The sequence below is a fragment of the Urocampus carinirostris genome, chromosome 5 (assembly GCF_059441175.1).
Source record: "Urocampus carinirostris isolate Australia breed hairy pipefish chromosome 5, RoL_Ucar_1.0, whole genome shotgun sequence".
NCBI classification, from domain to species: Eukaryota; Metazoa; Chordata; class Actinopteri; order Syngnathiformes; family Syngnathidae; genus Urocampus; species Urocampus carinirostris.
Window position 1 is genome coordinate 36,165,972 of NC_142353.1, and position 14,996 is coordinate 36,180,967.

General features: G+C 40.0%; 1 protein-coding gene across 4 annotated transcripts in view; it reads left to right on the forward strand.

The window, feature by feature from the left end:
- The window catches only part of kremen1 (kringle containing transmembrane protein 1), a 118,595-nt gene that overhangs the window by 60,538 nt on the left and 43,061 nt on the right, over positions 1–14,996 (forward strand). For all 4 annotated transcript variants that reach the window (XM_088335177.1, XM_088335178.1, XM_088335180.1 and 1 more), the window contains 2 exons: positions 1,288–1,450; positions 11,133–11,224. In XM_088335177.1, coding sequence (XP_088191303.1) covers positions 1,288–1,450; positions 11,133–11,224 — 255 coding nt within the window. The remainder of the gene's footprint in view (positions 1–1,287; positions 1,451–11,132; positions 11,225–14,996) is intronic.

Genomic DNA, 14,996 nt, shown 5'->3' on the forward strand with positions numbered 1-14,996 from the left:
TTTTTCTGCTTGACAGTCAAAATTGTTGGGCCACATTATTCCAGATGAAACAAAAATCTAAATCTATCTATCTACATACCAAAGTCATATACCCCAAGTGAGAGGTGGCTAAAAATAAAAACCTTTTTAATTAGTTATTTACAGTAAATAGTTGAATCATTAAAAAAAAAAAACTAATGAGGCGGTGGTAAGTGCACAGCCCCATGGTGTGGAGTTACAGGGTTCAATTCCAGCTAAAGCAGCCTCCCCCTTGCAGAGTTTGCATGTTCTCCCCGTGCCTGCGTGGGTTTTGTCCAAGCACTCTGGTTTCCTCCCATATTAAAAAAACATGCGTGTCAGGTGAGTTGGCTGGTCAAAATGTCCCTACGTGTGAATGAGCTAGTGAGTTGTTTGTCATTGTTAAGGTTGTCCCTCTGCCCACTGCCCAAAGTTGGCTGGGATTGGCTCCACCACCCCCGCGACCCTAGTGAAGATAAATGGCACAGAGAATGGATGGATTTTCAGGACCAGAACGGAAACAGGACCCAATTGCGTTACATTGCTCACAAGTTTTATTGAAGGAAAGAGGAAGTGCAGCGCCTGCAATCCGGTGCTCGCTAGACCCGGGAAGCAAGTCACTCTCGCAATCCGATTGTGATCCGAATACGGAAGTGGATCTTCTGTAGCGGGCGATGGCGATGTCAGGGATGGAAAAACAGGTTGATAGCCGGGACAAGAGAGCAAAAATGTGGTCGTATGGGAAACGAGTCGTAAGCCGGGACGGGAGAGCAAAAACGTGGTCGGGATCGGAAAATGAGTTGTAAGCCAGGACGGGAGAGCAGACGTGGTCAGGAGCAAAACAGGTCGTAGCCGGAGACAAGCGGGAGCAAAAAAACGGGACAGATGGGAGTCAGGGTCGAAAAAGCCTAGCCTTGTATACACAGAGGTTCGCAGACGGACTGACAACAGGGGATTGACAGGACAGGGTTCAAATAGTGACAGGGAGCCAATCAGAACCCGCGGCGGTTGGCGCCAAATGAGCGGGCACAGGTGAGTCGCATCGGTAATCATGACATGGATGGATAGACTTAATAAAAAGAATTCTTACAATGTCTTGTTTCGAATTATTCCAAAATTGATTATTCATCCAAATTTAAGACACAATTTTGAAATATAAAGATGTAAAAAAATGGTATGGATTACTGTTGCTCTAATCACTTTTTTAAATTCCTTTCCAGTTGCTCCCGTTTTTTTTAAAGCTGTTTAATTACTATAGCGTAATTTCTCTCCTTTTGTCTTATTTTCCAGAGTGTTACACAGCCAACGGAGAAGATTACAGGGGCTTCCAGAAGCAGACGAGTTTGTATGGGGGGAAGCCCTGCCTCTTCTGGAATGAAACCTTCCAGCACCCTTACAACACCCTCAAGTACCCCAATGGCGAGGGTGGACTAGGAAGCCACAACTACTGCAGGTTTGCATTGGCTAGATTTTAAATGCGATACGGTGCACTTGTGGTTATCGCAGCTGCCTCAGGTTCAGAGGTTCAGTGTTTGAACTTGGGTTAGAATTTTGCACGATTGGGAGGTTCAAAATGGTGGGAAAGCTGGTCGTTTGCAACATGTGTAAAATAAATTAATATGCTGAATGAGGTTGGACTAAATTATGGCATTTTTGCATTTTGTGTCTGAGTCGTGGGCTATTGCTTATTTTGCTAAGCTGCTTTGAATCGCCAAACAAAAACAATGCAGGCTAAAAACTGGCAGCTCTTGAAACAAATCAAAAGTGACCCAGGCGTCAACTCTCTTTTGTTTGTTGTTTCTTTGTCTTGTACTTCAGGGAACATCTAGCTCAGACGTTATTCAGCATTCTGATAGACGTCAACCCACAATTGAATTTTACAGTAATTTCCAACAGACAAGATGGTTATTGACAAGATTCCTTTTTTGCTGATTTATTATTTTTTTGTTTGCAGTCAGTGTCATTGTGTTTGTTTTTGCCTCTTATGCCTCAAACTTCTCTCTGGACACTCAACTTGAAAACTGTAATCATACTTTGATTTACAGTTTAATATCCTTTTTTTTTTTTATTTAAATTCCTAACCTCAAAATGAGCCCTAACTTTAAATTTTGTTTGAAACCCTAAGACTTGAGAACCCTACTTGAACTGTAAAGCTAGTCTTCAATAGTTACCCTGGCTTGAAAGCCTCTATTTGTTCTCTTGACTCCATTTCAAAACCCCTAAAGGTTGTCCTAAATTTTGAAACATGCAAATCACGAGGAAATCGATGTTCTTTGCATCTAATCTACATATATTTTATCGGTAAATTCGAATTGTCTTCCGAGATAATGCATTTTTAAGACAGCATGTCTTGTAATTTTCATCCTAAGCTGTGATTTCATTGGAGGAACACCAGCACAGATGCAAATCAATCGCCATATTGTTTTACTTGTATTTAGTCGAAGAGGTAAGGGATGTTTTAAGAGAAGTTTTGGTAGTTTTTGTGGAGTATTCCTAGGCGTTGTGTCACAGGTTGATGCAGTAATGATAAAACAAATGGCGAGCAGCCGAAAGAGAACCAACAACGAAAAGCGGGCAACAGTTATGGCGACAAACGTGAAGCCGGTCAGGAAGAAACAAACCAAAGGGCACGGCAAAACCGCCGTTAACGACAGGCTAGCTGATTAAAAACATACAGTGAGCAGCCAGGCTAACCGGCAACCAATACTGAAAAGCGCCAACCCCTACGGGGATAAACCAAGGGACTCTGCAAAACCGGCGCTAACGCCATGCTATCCAGTCAAACAACACTTGATGGACAGCCAATGAGTACCAACCTGGAGCAAACAAAAACAGGAAAACCCTTGGCAGCATTGACGCTAATGGGGAGCTAGCCAGACAAAATGATACCAACAGCGACACACAGGGCAAAAAACACAACCAAAAAGCCGCAATCACCTACTTTCCACCAGAAATTGCCTCACGTGTTGTGTTAATAGGATTCGCCATTTTAAAAGTGTTGTGTTCCTAAATTACGTCACACCTCTACTGCAAAAAGCCAGATGGCTACACTTTGAGACAACATTTTTGAGTTTCCCTGTCATGATTACTCATGACATTCACCTGTGCCCGCTCGGTGGCGCCAGCTGCTGCTGGTTACCTGATTGGTTCCCCGTCCTATTTAAGCTCACTCGCCTCTTGTCAGTCCGTTAGCGAACCTCTGTTTTCACAAGGCAAGCATTTTTGACTCTGACTCCCGTCGGTCCCTTTTTGTGACCCGTTTTCCACTCGTCCGTTCCTGATTTCCCGTTTGTCTCCTGCTACGATTCGTGTTTTTGACCCCGACCACGTTTTGATCTCCCGTCCCGGCTAACGACCCGTTTTCTGATCCCGACCACGTTCTGATCTCCCATCCCGGCTCACGACCTGTTTTTCCGCCTAACTACGCTATGATCTCCCGCTCCGGAAGATCCACGTTCCGATCCCGTGAGCGTCTTGCTTCCCGTGTCCAGCGAGCACCGGATCGCGGTGCTGCATTTCCTCTATATTTCAATAAACCTTTACGCGATTGGGTCTACCAGTTGTTCCGGTTTTGACATTCGCAGCGCGTAGAATACCTTTTAAACGAGTACTGAAACTTTGGGAATGAATTTCAGAGGGTTAAAACTCTACTTGAACATTGAAATGCGAACTCAAGGTTAATAGTTCAAACTTTAATTTGAAACCCAACTCTAAGTTTGTAACCCTAATTCAGTCTCGAGATGTTGATATGCAATTGAGTTTTTTTCTAACTTCAAATGCACATATCTAATTTTGGCTTTAGCAATACCTATAGAAAGTGGTATTTTTATTTGAAACCCTACTTTCAGTTCACCATCTCAATACAAAATCATCCAAATAAATGTTAGACGGCGAGATCTTATGCAACTCAGTCCTCGATCTTTCCTTTTACTCTGCCGGCTTGGCAGGCATCCTCAACAGGCTGTAAGGAAACAAAATATCCTTCCTCAAAAGCCTCCAAAATCTTTTTCCAAGTCCCACTTGTAAAGTCAGAACGAAGCGATGCTTTGAAGTGGTGGCGGCGTGAGGGTAGATTTACGAGGAGGACACTCAGGCGGCGCATCGCGGCTACACTCGCGCTCACATTAACCGGTGTTTTACATTTGGTGTCCAAATCTACCCACCTCAATGGACATCTATATTTTTATATGCTAAACAGAAGTTCACCGCGGATGCCCCAATACTCTCAGTGATGTTTTTTTTTTCTATTTTTTTGTTTTTTCTTTTTTCTTTGATAAGTGGGGCAACAAAGATTTAACATGCCTTACACCAGTGTCTGAAATAACGTCTGCCCGGAGGCCCGGGCGTGCATCTTTTACGTCGGGCGTACAACTTACAAAACGTCTCTGCCCGGTTGGCTTACAACATTTTCAAAAATTTATATATATTTTTTTCAAATCAAACGTTCGCTTTATTCCGATTTTGAACATTTCTGATTATTGGTTCTTTTGGCAATTTGCATACTCCGATCAGAAGCCTGCATCGAATAACTTCGTGCTTCCTGTCGTGCATTTGCATATAGACATACAGAGAACACAAGAAAAATGGATAAGTGGTTAGGAATCAAGCCAAAACCTCAGCCCCAGAAGAAATATTCAAAAGAAGCTAACAAAATTGATGCCGCTACAAAACGTAAACGTACATTAAAAGCATCGTGGAAAGAGGAGTTCACGTGGCTTGTAGCAGACGACGCAACACAAACATTGCATGAATGAAGATGAGTAAATACAGGTACATACTGATGGCAGATGGAAAACAGTGATATCATATACATGCAATGAATGTTATCAGTAGATTTATAATCAACTTAATTTTAAAGTTTTGTTCTGTTATATATTCTGATGATCAATCCTTAACAATTTGCAACAATGGTTTTTGTCGCGATTCGTCGTCTTATTGTGTTTCAAGTTGTGAAAAATGGGGCAGGCAACTTTTTAGCATTGTCTGCCCTGGTGTCCGGTAGCTTTTTGTCATTAGTTTCAGACACTGCTTACTCAAGTATGTTTTGTGTAATGTGTCAGTCGACACTACTTATTAGTAACATTATACGCATTTGTGTTCCTTATTATAATATATACTGATCTTCTATGTAGTAGAAGTACAACTTGCTCGTGTTTCCTCTGTACCTGTCGGTAATCTGCGCGAGGCATTGCTTTGGAGAGCTTTGACAGTCGCGCAGCCGTTGTTCAGCATAGCTCATGGTGTGTAAAACTGTTGTGTTTTTGCTTATATAGCTTAACAACGTTGAGTTTTTTTGAGTTTTCCCTTGCCCTTATGTAGGTTTTAGATCAGGGGATGGTATAATAATAGTCTGTGGTTTACAATAATCTGTGGTCTGTGAAGCCCTTTGAGACTACTTGTGATTAAGGGCTATACAAATAGACTTGACTTTTTTATCTAATACGCCTGTGGTTAACTTTTATAAAGTCTATAACTTTATAAATACGTTTCCAGATGCATTGTCCTTGAGTGCCAAAATGTAAAAATAATTTTTGTTGTTTTTTTTTACAAACTTTTATAAAGTGTTTGGCTCTGCGCATCGACAAGTATAACGCCTCTGAATATGATTTCAGTATGAGTGGCTTTGATCAGACTTTTGTCTACACATTAAGGAAACCCCCACTTCCTCGTGTCGCGTTCTTTTTATGGCGAATGAGTGCGTGTAGGCCGCCCCATATGGCAACTAGTTGTAGTGAAGCAGTGTGGTGAAAGTCACTAGGCAAATGGGATACAGAGCCAGCCTTTTTAAGAAAAGAATGGCAAAATCCAATTGCCATCTTCTGGTCAGAGAAGGATGACGTTTCCTTCACCTTACTAGTAAAGTTCTTGCAATGTTCATGCATAGTTCATGTATCAGTTCAGTGTTCTTGCAAAAAAGGTTATTTTGCTAGCAAAGTTACGGGAAAGAATTGTTTGGATATAGGAGATATCACAAATGCAAAAAAAAAAGCACAGAGGTGAAAGTTCTGCTTGAAATGCACCCTTTCACAAAAAGGGTTTTTTTTTAGAGGTTTTCCTTGAAATGATTATTTTTAAGAAACTTGGCATTGGTCAAGTCAAGTCATGTTTATTTGTATAGCCCTTCATCACAAAGAGTCTCAAAGGGCTTCACAGACAACAGATTATTGCAAACCACAGACTATTATGACACCATCCCCTGATCTAAAACCTACATCAGGGAAAGGAAAAACTCAAAAACCTTAACATGAGGAAAATGAAGAAACCTTCAGAAGGGACCGCACATGAGGTAATCCCCCTTCCAAAATGACCAGGAGTAAGTTTAAGTATTTTTTCAGAAATTAGCGCAACACCACCACCCTTCTTCAAAGAGCATGCTACATGACAGTTCACGTAGTCTTAAATTTGTGATCACGAATAAGATCATTAACAAGAAGAGCTTTAGGAGCAAACAAACTGATATTTAAAAGACCAAATTCTATTCCACAGTTGTTTACTAAACAAAAGTAAATGCTAAAAACGTTTTTTTCTGATAAAGATGCGGATTCATGCTTTCTTTTGATACATACTACAGAACACAATTTTCTGTCGGCCTTATAAAAATGAGTCAAAATGGCCAAATTTGCTGGCACTGGCTTTTCCCATGTAAGAAATGTCTGGCATTGAATGAATTAGGTGTTTCAATTAAATGCTTGTCACATGTTTTCCCAATAGTTATTAATTAATCATTTTGAAACCCTCAAACAAACCTTGCTCTTGTAACATAAAGTACAAATGAGAACAGAACGGATGCCCAGTGTGCACACTTTAAATGCACTTCTGTGGGTGTGTGTGTCTGATCAGTGTGAGTCAAACAGATTCAGTGTAATTTCATCTTCACAGAATCTTAATGATTCATATGCTCTGCCACCTACTCTTAAGGTAATGCAGGTTCTATTTCAGATGGTGAACTTGTGGGTGTGTCTCACAGCAATGTTTGGATCCAAAACATAAGACATACAAAACAACACACTTCAAAACGATTTTCTTAAAGGTGTGGTGCGTTGTTTGAGGTTTCCTCACAAAGTTGAAAGTAGAATGTTTTCTCTGTTAAGTATGTGTTAACAATGACCAACTGAGTTCAAAGAGCCCCTATATTTTTGCCCACCGGGCGTATCTGCTTTTAACTTACTTTTAGCAAAGCTGTTTAGTTCGGAGAACACATTAGGTAAGAGGAGAGGAAGGTTTTGGAGAGTAACTTAATGCTTGTCACCGCAATTTTTGATAGTGAAGAATAAAAACTGAGGATAAGCGGTGCAGCTAATGAGATGAGATGAGATGAGATGAGAATAAAAACGGTAAAAGGAAAAACAGTCCTGTTTCAAATATAGTCCAAAAGCCAACCCAAACCCCCCAAAAGATAAAAAAACAGAGTTTTCTGAGAAATCCACGTACAACATAGGAGGCTGCAATAATCACACAAGCCAGAAGATGGTGCCATTAAGTACAACAGTTCCAAATTCCGTACAGCACCTTTTAATTGAAAAAAAAGAACATTTCAATAAAAGTGACAAGGGTATGATCATATCAAACCCAGTGCCAGTTTGAACCCCTGTTTCTAAATATTTTAATACTGGCTCTAAATGTAAGTTTTTACCCCGGACTGAATCCTTTGTTTCAAGCCCCGCTTTAAAACCTTAACTTTTCTATAATGAGAATGTTGACTTCTGTCTGGCTTTTTAAGGACTCAGCTCCACAAAGAAGCCAGCATATAAGCATTTTTGTTTTGAAAGTTTTATTTTACATGTGAAAATTGATTCAAAGAAAAAGGATTAAAAAAACGCCACCTGCATGCAACAATGTGATCACAGCTTTCTATAAAACACAGGAGACTGTCCGCCCATTATTGCCCTTGTTTTCGTCACCCAAGTGTTTCTGTTAAATAAAGAGAAGGTTTGTTATAGTTCACTAGTCAAGTCATGTTTATTTGTATAGCCCTTAATCACAAAGAGTCTCAAAGGGCTGCACAGACCACAGATTATTGCAAACCACAGACTATTATTACACCATCCCCTGATCTAAAACCTACATGAGGGCAAAGAAAACTCAAAAACCTCAACATGAGGATGACTATTATTTGAAAGAAAAATGTTCAAAACATACTAAAGTTACAAAATACCTAAAATAAGTACCAGTACGACGATAATGTCGTTTTTTTTGCAGTTTTTCTAAATTAAGGGTAAAAATGTATTATTATTTTTTTCATTTTGATGAACTAGGCAAACTGAGGAAAATTTAGGGAAAGGTGCACTACTCGATCGTATTTAAAATCATTAGCATTAGCTTTTATGTGCATTCTTATACTACCTACTTCTAAACACCTGTGTTTGCCACGGCTCCAAACCACTAGCTGTTTTTATTAGCTACTCACGATGTAAGCTGCTTACTCAGTTTTTTAGTGATGTTCCTGGGATTCACACAGGTAAAAATCATGCTGCTCACCGAGAATTTTTTTCTTCTCATGATGATGACTCTATGTAGGCTTGTTTTGCAAATTGTGAGCGCTCTTAGTTAGCATATCGCAAGTGGGTCCATTCTATAGGATAATAGCATCAGGCGGTGAGATATTGTATTTCATTGTCCATTTACACTTGAAGTTCAGATGAAAACTTTCCTGTATCGACAAGGGCAAAGTAGGAACGCTTTCTGCTATGGGAGCAGAGGAAGAGAACAGCAACCCGTATGACAAGTATGTTGACAAAGACTGAAAGCGGATATCGGCCATAACCCCCCTGAGATGCTGCAAGGAGCTCTGTCAAAAGAAAGAGGAGAAAAAAAAACTCTTTGGGAACGACGGTCAAAGCAGAAGGATTACAAGAGTGGCCGTGTCATGCTAGAAGCTTCTTTTCATCTTCTGTATCCAGCACCAGCATGCTGGTTGACTTTCCAATTGTTTGCATTTCAGGACAGGTTTTCCCCAATGAAACCCTGACTTGTAATTCTAATCTTGGCTAGAAAGTAGTCCTGAACAATGAATCATATTCAAATGGGCATTGCAATGTAGTCAAATACAATTTTAAAAGATTCACAATTAATGTATTTTTCAAAATTGAAACCTAACTTACAGTGGCTTGCACAGTGCTCCTTGAGATTTCTAAAGCTTGGGAAATCATTTTGTATCCAGATCCAGCTTTAAACTCCACAACAGCATCTCCTGCCTGGTGTTTTCCTCGTTCTTCATGATGCTCGCTGCGCTTTAAACAGACCTCTGAGATTATCACAGTGCAGGTGCATCTATACAGAGACTTGATTACACACGGGTGGATTCCATTTATCATCGTTAGTCATTTAGATCAACATTGAATCCTTCAGAGATCCTCACTGAACTTCTGGACAGTTTGCTGCACTGAAAGTAAAGAGGCTGAATGATTTTGCACACCCACTTTTTCGTTTTTTATTTGTTGAAACAGTTTAAAATATCTAATAAAGTGTGTTCCACTTCATGATGGTGTCCCACTTATTGCTGATGCTTCACAAGAAATTACAGTTTTATATCTTCATATTTGAAGTCTGAAATGTGGCAAAAAGTCACAAAGTTCAAGGGGGCCCAAATAGTTTCGCAAGCCACTGTAAACCTGAAACTTGACTACCTTAAATTCTGGACTACAAAGCCCAACTGGTTGAAATCTGGATGCTCAAATTTGTTTTTGTACAAACTGCACAGGTTTTAAAAACCCATAAAATTGAACTGATTTATGTCGTTATTTTAAATTTTTTTGCCCCGTGCCATTCACATAAAGAATTTGTTGTTGACACCTTCGGCTGAAGATTGACAATGGCGCCGTCCCCCCCGAACACTTGACACAGTTGCGTCGTTTTTCAGTTCTCCCGAGTTGTTTACGTCGCATGTTTTCTGATCATCTGACCATTCAAGACGGCAATATTTCCAGACATCAGCGCCAGGGTGCACATATTGAGAATAGTGCAAGATTGTAACACAGATGTGGTAGTCATCTTTTTGTGCTGTCATTGTCAGGGAAGACCAGAACAGAGCAGGAGACCCCAGAGCGTTCGTACAGTTCTTTATTTGGGGAAGCGTAAGGGTTAGCGGGAGACGTGATCAATCGTAGCGTGGGACGAAGGCAGGTCGAGTTTACCAGGACTGAAGAGAAGATCGTAGCGTGGGACGAAAGCAGGTCGAATCGGAGGCAGGTCGGATCGGAGGCAGGCAGGCAGAATCAGGTAAACAAGAAGGCACATGTAATCGGGAGAGTCTTAAGGGGTACAGAAGTAATCCTCCGACCAAGAGTTCTCCGCGTAACGCGTTTAAAAAGGGAGCATTAACCAATCAGGAAGCACATTCCAGCGCGCCACATGATTACCCCAGGTGGCTCCACTTGGGTAATCATGACAGTCATTGGTGGTTGCCGCTGTGCTGTACCAAAGTGTAAGACTGCAACAACTAATCGATCAAAATCAATTATTGAAAGCGTTGGCAACTATACAGATTATTGATTTGTTGTATCACATGGTTTATAAGTCACTAGGTACGTTAAATCAATGCAAATAAGAGTGCACACAATTCTGTTGTGACACAGAATTGTAGTACAGCTTTGGTCCTGCAGAGGTGGCCAAGGCGGCTTTTATGAAGAAGTTATTACTTTTATTTTTAATTTTTTTGGAACACTGCATCATCACAAACAAAATTGGCCTGGAAGTTTCAACTTTGTAGTGTTTGACTGTTTCATCATAGATAGATAGATAGATAGATAGATAGATAGATACTTTATTCATCCCCGCAGGGAAATTCACATAACACATGACACAAAGTCAACAATTTTCAAGGGAACAGAAAGTTCTGCAGAGGTTATGGTTATGATTATGGATCCCTTAAACACTAGGGTTGTAGGGGCAACATTTTCTGTGGTGTGTATGGGGAGCTACAGTGTCCCTCTCCAGGCCCTTTCGCGTGTTAGGCAAATGTGCTAACCACTGCACTGCAGTAGCATCTTGTAGTCTTAAATACTCCAAGACTTTAGTGAATAATCTTTTTCTAAAATTATAATTTCAGTCTCTTATGAATATAAAATTAAAATAACCAATATATCTCACTTTTGTTTACTGATGGCAAGATTTAACGAACAGCCGTTTCTTCACAGGAACCCTGATGGAGACGTACAGCCATGGTGCTACATCGCAGACCATGAAGATGGAATCTACTGGCGATACTGCGACATCCCAACATGCCAAAGTGAGTGACCCTTATTCTGTTTTGCTCATTGCTTGGAGCGCTAATTTTCTACTTCCACTAGAATTTGTGTGGTTTGTGTCAGTTGTTGTATCGAGAGGCTTTTTGTTCCTGTCGATCTCAAGGAAAATGTCAACTAGAATGTTTAGATCCCCGAGAATCCAGCTTTCCAAACATCTTTGAACGTGTACCATTACAGACCAAATCATTGACACTCACCCAATAATCAGTTAAACAAAAATCCAAAGTTTCTCTGTAAACTGGATCAGAAATTGATACAAGCAGTTCCTTTACAGTTTAGTCACGTTGCTCTTTGTGATTTATGGCCTTGTTGCATATCACAGACAACACAACAACAAACATGTTCTGCCGGCTTGCTGTGAATGGATTTTTTTATAGACTTTGTCTGCAGTGATTGTCATCTAATAGCACTTCTAATTACACCCCAGTTGCCTTTTTAGCCTTTTACTGTTAGGTAACTGTGTCACAGGCCTCTTTGATGCCTCTGTGGACTAAAGTGCATGCTATTGCATGCTTTTTGTTTACAAACCACTTACCATCGTTGCCATGGATTACTTTTATTGCTTTAATCTTGTGCACATCCTGCTTGATTAACCTCAACTGAATCAACCACTCCATTGTTTGTTTCGTCTATGATTTCCGTGTACAGGCGTCAAGAACCTACGGCTCGCAAGTCCTTTATGGATCCCTTCACGAATACATATAGCTCGCGAGCCATATATTGCTCTCTTTATGAATACATATGGAAATTATACATTTGTTTATTACATTGTTCCATGTAGAGCCAATTGTCGCACACGTGAAGCCAAGACATTACTGATGCACAAAGAGTTTGTATAGAGTATAGAGCAGGGGTGTCAAACTCATTTTAACTCGGGAGCCACACGATAGAACAAACATTCTCTCGGGGGCCGGCTAGAAAGAGACACAATGTATCAATCAAAAAAGACTTCAAAGTCTAAAAACTGAAGTGTTATCGACATAGAAAATTTAACTGATATCCTAATCGGCTTTTCTGGCTCAAGAAAAGTGAAGTTGCGGTCATCATTTTTTGCGGTGCGTTTTTTTTTTTTTTTTTTTTTTTTTTTTTTTTTTGAGCTGTTGTCAAAATTGGGACAGCCCCCCCTGTGACAATCTTTTGTGTAACCAAATCATCGATCAAGAAGCAAGGTTAAAAACTTTTTAAAAGTATTCCAGAAAATGTGTTTAATTCCAGCTGGATCCATTTTGAAGCAAAAGGTTATTCTAGTCTTGACAAACGATCATAATACATTCTGTATATTTATTTGATTTTAGCACCTCAGTATTTTAATTCTATGTTTTCCATTCTCTTCTATGTAGTTCAAAAAATAATTTGTGGGTGGGTTCATTTTTTTCTTGACATAAGCAGAGTTCAACGTAAAAATATTTCCTTTAGGTTGTAGTTAGTTTTTTATATTTTTTTAATAATCCTGCTTTGGGGAACAGATCCTGTTTTTTCTTTTCCTATTTTTTTTCTCGATTAAAAAAACAACCCTTTCACATCATTTGTAAGTCCCAAATTGATGTCCGACTGTGTTCCTTGTGCAGGTTGGTGCAGTCAATGTAATTTAAAACAAAAAATTAACCACACAGTCATTACAATAACTGGGGGAGAAACTAACTTGTTTAGGGCTGTAGATATTTTTTTTTATTTATTTTTTTTAAAAAATGCTGTCGGTTGATATTAATCTACTTTGTTTACAATGTGTTTTATGAAAAGTGCTTTTCAAATAAACGTTTTTTCTGAATTTTGGGGGATCGATAATCAACCGTTCCCTTCTTAAACGGGCTATTTATACAGTATATTTCATAGACTTGCAGTGAAAGTACCAAATGTTATACTTAAATGTGCGGCGTGTTGTTTGAGGTGTCTTTAAAAAGTTGTGAGTTAAATATTTTCTCTATTAGGTATGTGTTAAACCCTGAGGGTTCCGATGGCCCGCCTCTGGCAGCCGGACTTTCGATAAACATACGTATCTGCACATATTTACCGTCCACTGAAATATGTCATGCTATGATTCAATTGTTTGTTTGTTTGTACATGATTCAAATTTAATCGTTTCTTCCGGCGCCGTCACGAATGGCAGCCACTCCAGCAGCTCCCGTGTTATTTTCGATTGTTCTCAGCTCAGGGATGCTACTGGAAATGTGAATTTCCCTTCGGGGATGAATAAAGTATCTATCTATCTATCTATCTATCTATCTATCTATCTATCTATCTATCTATCTATCTATCTATCTATCTATCTATCTATCTATCTATCTATCTATCTATCTATCTATCTAGTAGATTAGAGCGAAAGTAAGAGAGAGAGAAATAAATAAGAGAAAGAGAAAAAGAAATGGGGTGGGACAAAGAAAGATGGAGAGATAATGTGAGAAACAAAAGAGCTAAAAAGAGAAATAGTGAGGGAGGGGGAAAGAAAGAGATAAAGAAAGAAATCCAAAGAGAAAAAGAGAGGAGAGAAAAAGAAAGAAGGGGAGAAAGTGAAGAAAGCGAGAGAGCGTGAGGGAAATGGAAAAAAAGTAAGAGAAAGCAAAAGAAGGATAAAAATAGAGAGAAAGAGACAAAGAGGAACAGAGAAAAAGAGTGAAATAGAGAGGGATAGAGTAAGAGAAAAAAGGGAGGGGGAGAGAGAGAAAAGAGAGAGTGAGAATGTGAGAAAAAGAAGAGATGGAGAAATAGTGAGAGGAGGAAGAAAGAAAGAGAAAGAAAGAAATCCAAAGAGAGAGAGAAGAGAAAATAATAAAGAGAAAGCAAAAGAAGGTAAGACACAGAGAGAAAGAGACTGAAAGAGAGAGAGAGAGTGAGAGAGAGAGTGAGAGAAAATGGAGGGAGGGATGTAGACAGAGAGAGATAGAGAGAAAGTAAAACAAGTACATCGTTTGTAAGAGGCCCCTGGCTTTGGCAACATCAAGTGTACATATTTCAACCTGCCGCTCGTTTTTCTCTTTCGCTTCTCTGACCGTTGCCTCGCGGGCCGGATTCAATCTCTTGGCGGGCCTGATCCGGCCCGCGGGCCGCCGGTTTGACACCCCTGGTATAGAGTATATATAGGACACAATTTTAACTACATTTTACAGTCGGCAGTAGCTCAGGAGGTAGAGCGCTCGTCCGTGTTACATGTCGAAGTGTCCTTGGGTAAGACACTGAACCCCTAATACCCCCAATAAGCAGGTTAGCGCCTTACATGGCTGCAAGGCCGCTATTGGGAAATGTGGAGCACATTGTAAAGCGCTTTGGGAAGTCATTGACTTGAAAAGCGCTATAGAAATGCAGATCATTTCACTGAGGCGGCAGTGGCTCAGGAGGTAGAGCGCTCGTCTTGGGATCAAGAGATCGCAGGTCGAATCCCGGCTCCTCCGTGTTACATGTCAAAGTGTCCTTGGGTAAGACACTGAACCTCTAATACCCCTAATAAGCAGGTTAGCGCCTTACATGGCTGCACGGCCACTATTGGGAAATGTAAAGCACAATGTAAAGCGCTTTGGGAAGTCTTGACTTGAAAAGCGCTGTATAAATGCAGATCATTTCATTTCATTTACAGTCAAGGTGTCACTTCAACAGACATCATTGTTGCTGTGAATCTCTAAATAGTCCTTTAGATTGAAGCTCATTAAACAACCTATGTTCATTGTTGAGACACTTTATGATGAAAAGCCACAGAACAAACTTTAACCCAAAACAATCTTTTTACCCAAAAGCTCTAGCAAAGCACCTAGAGCAATTTGA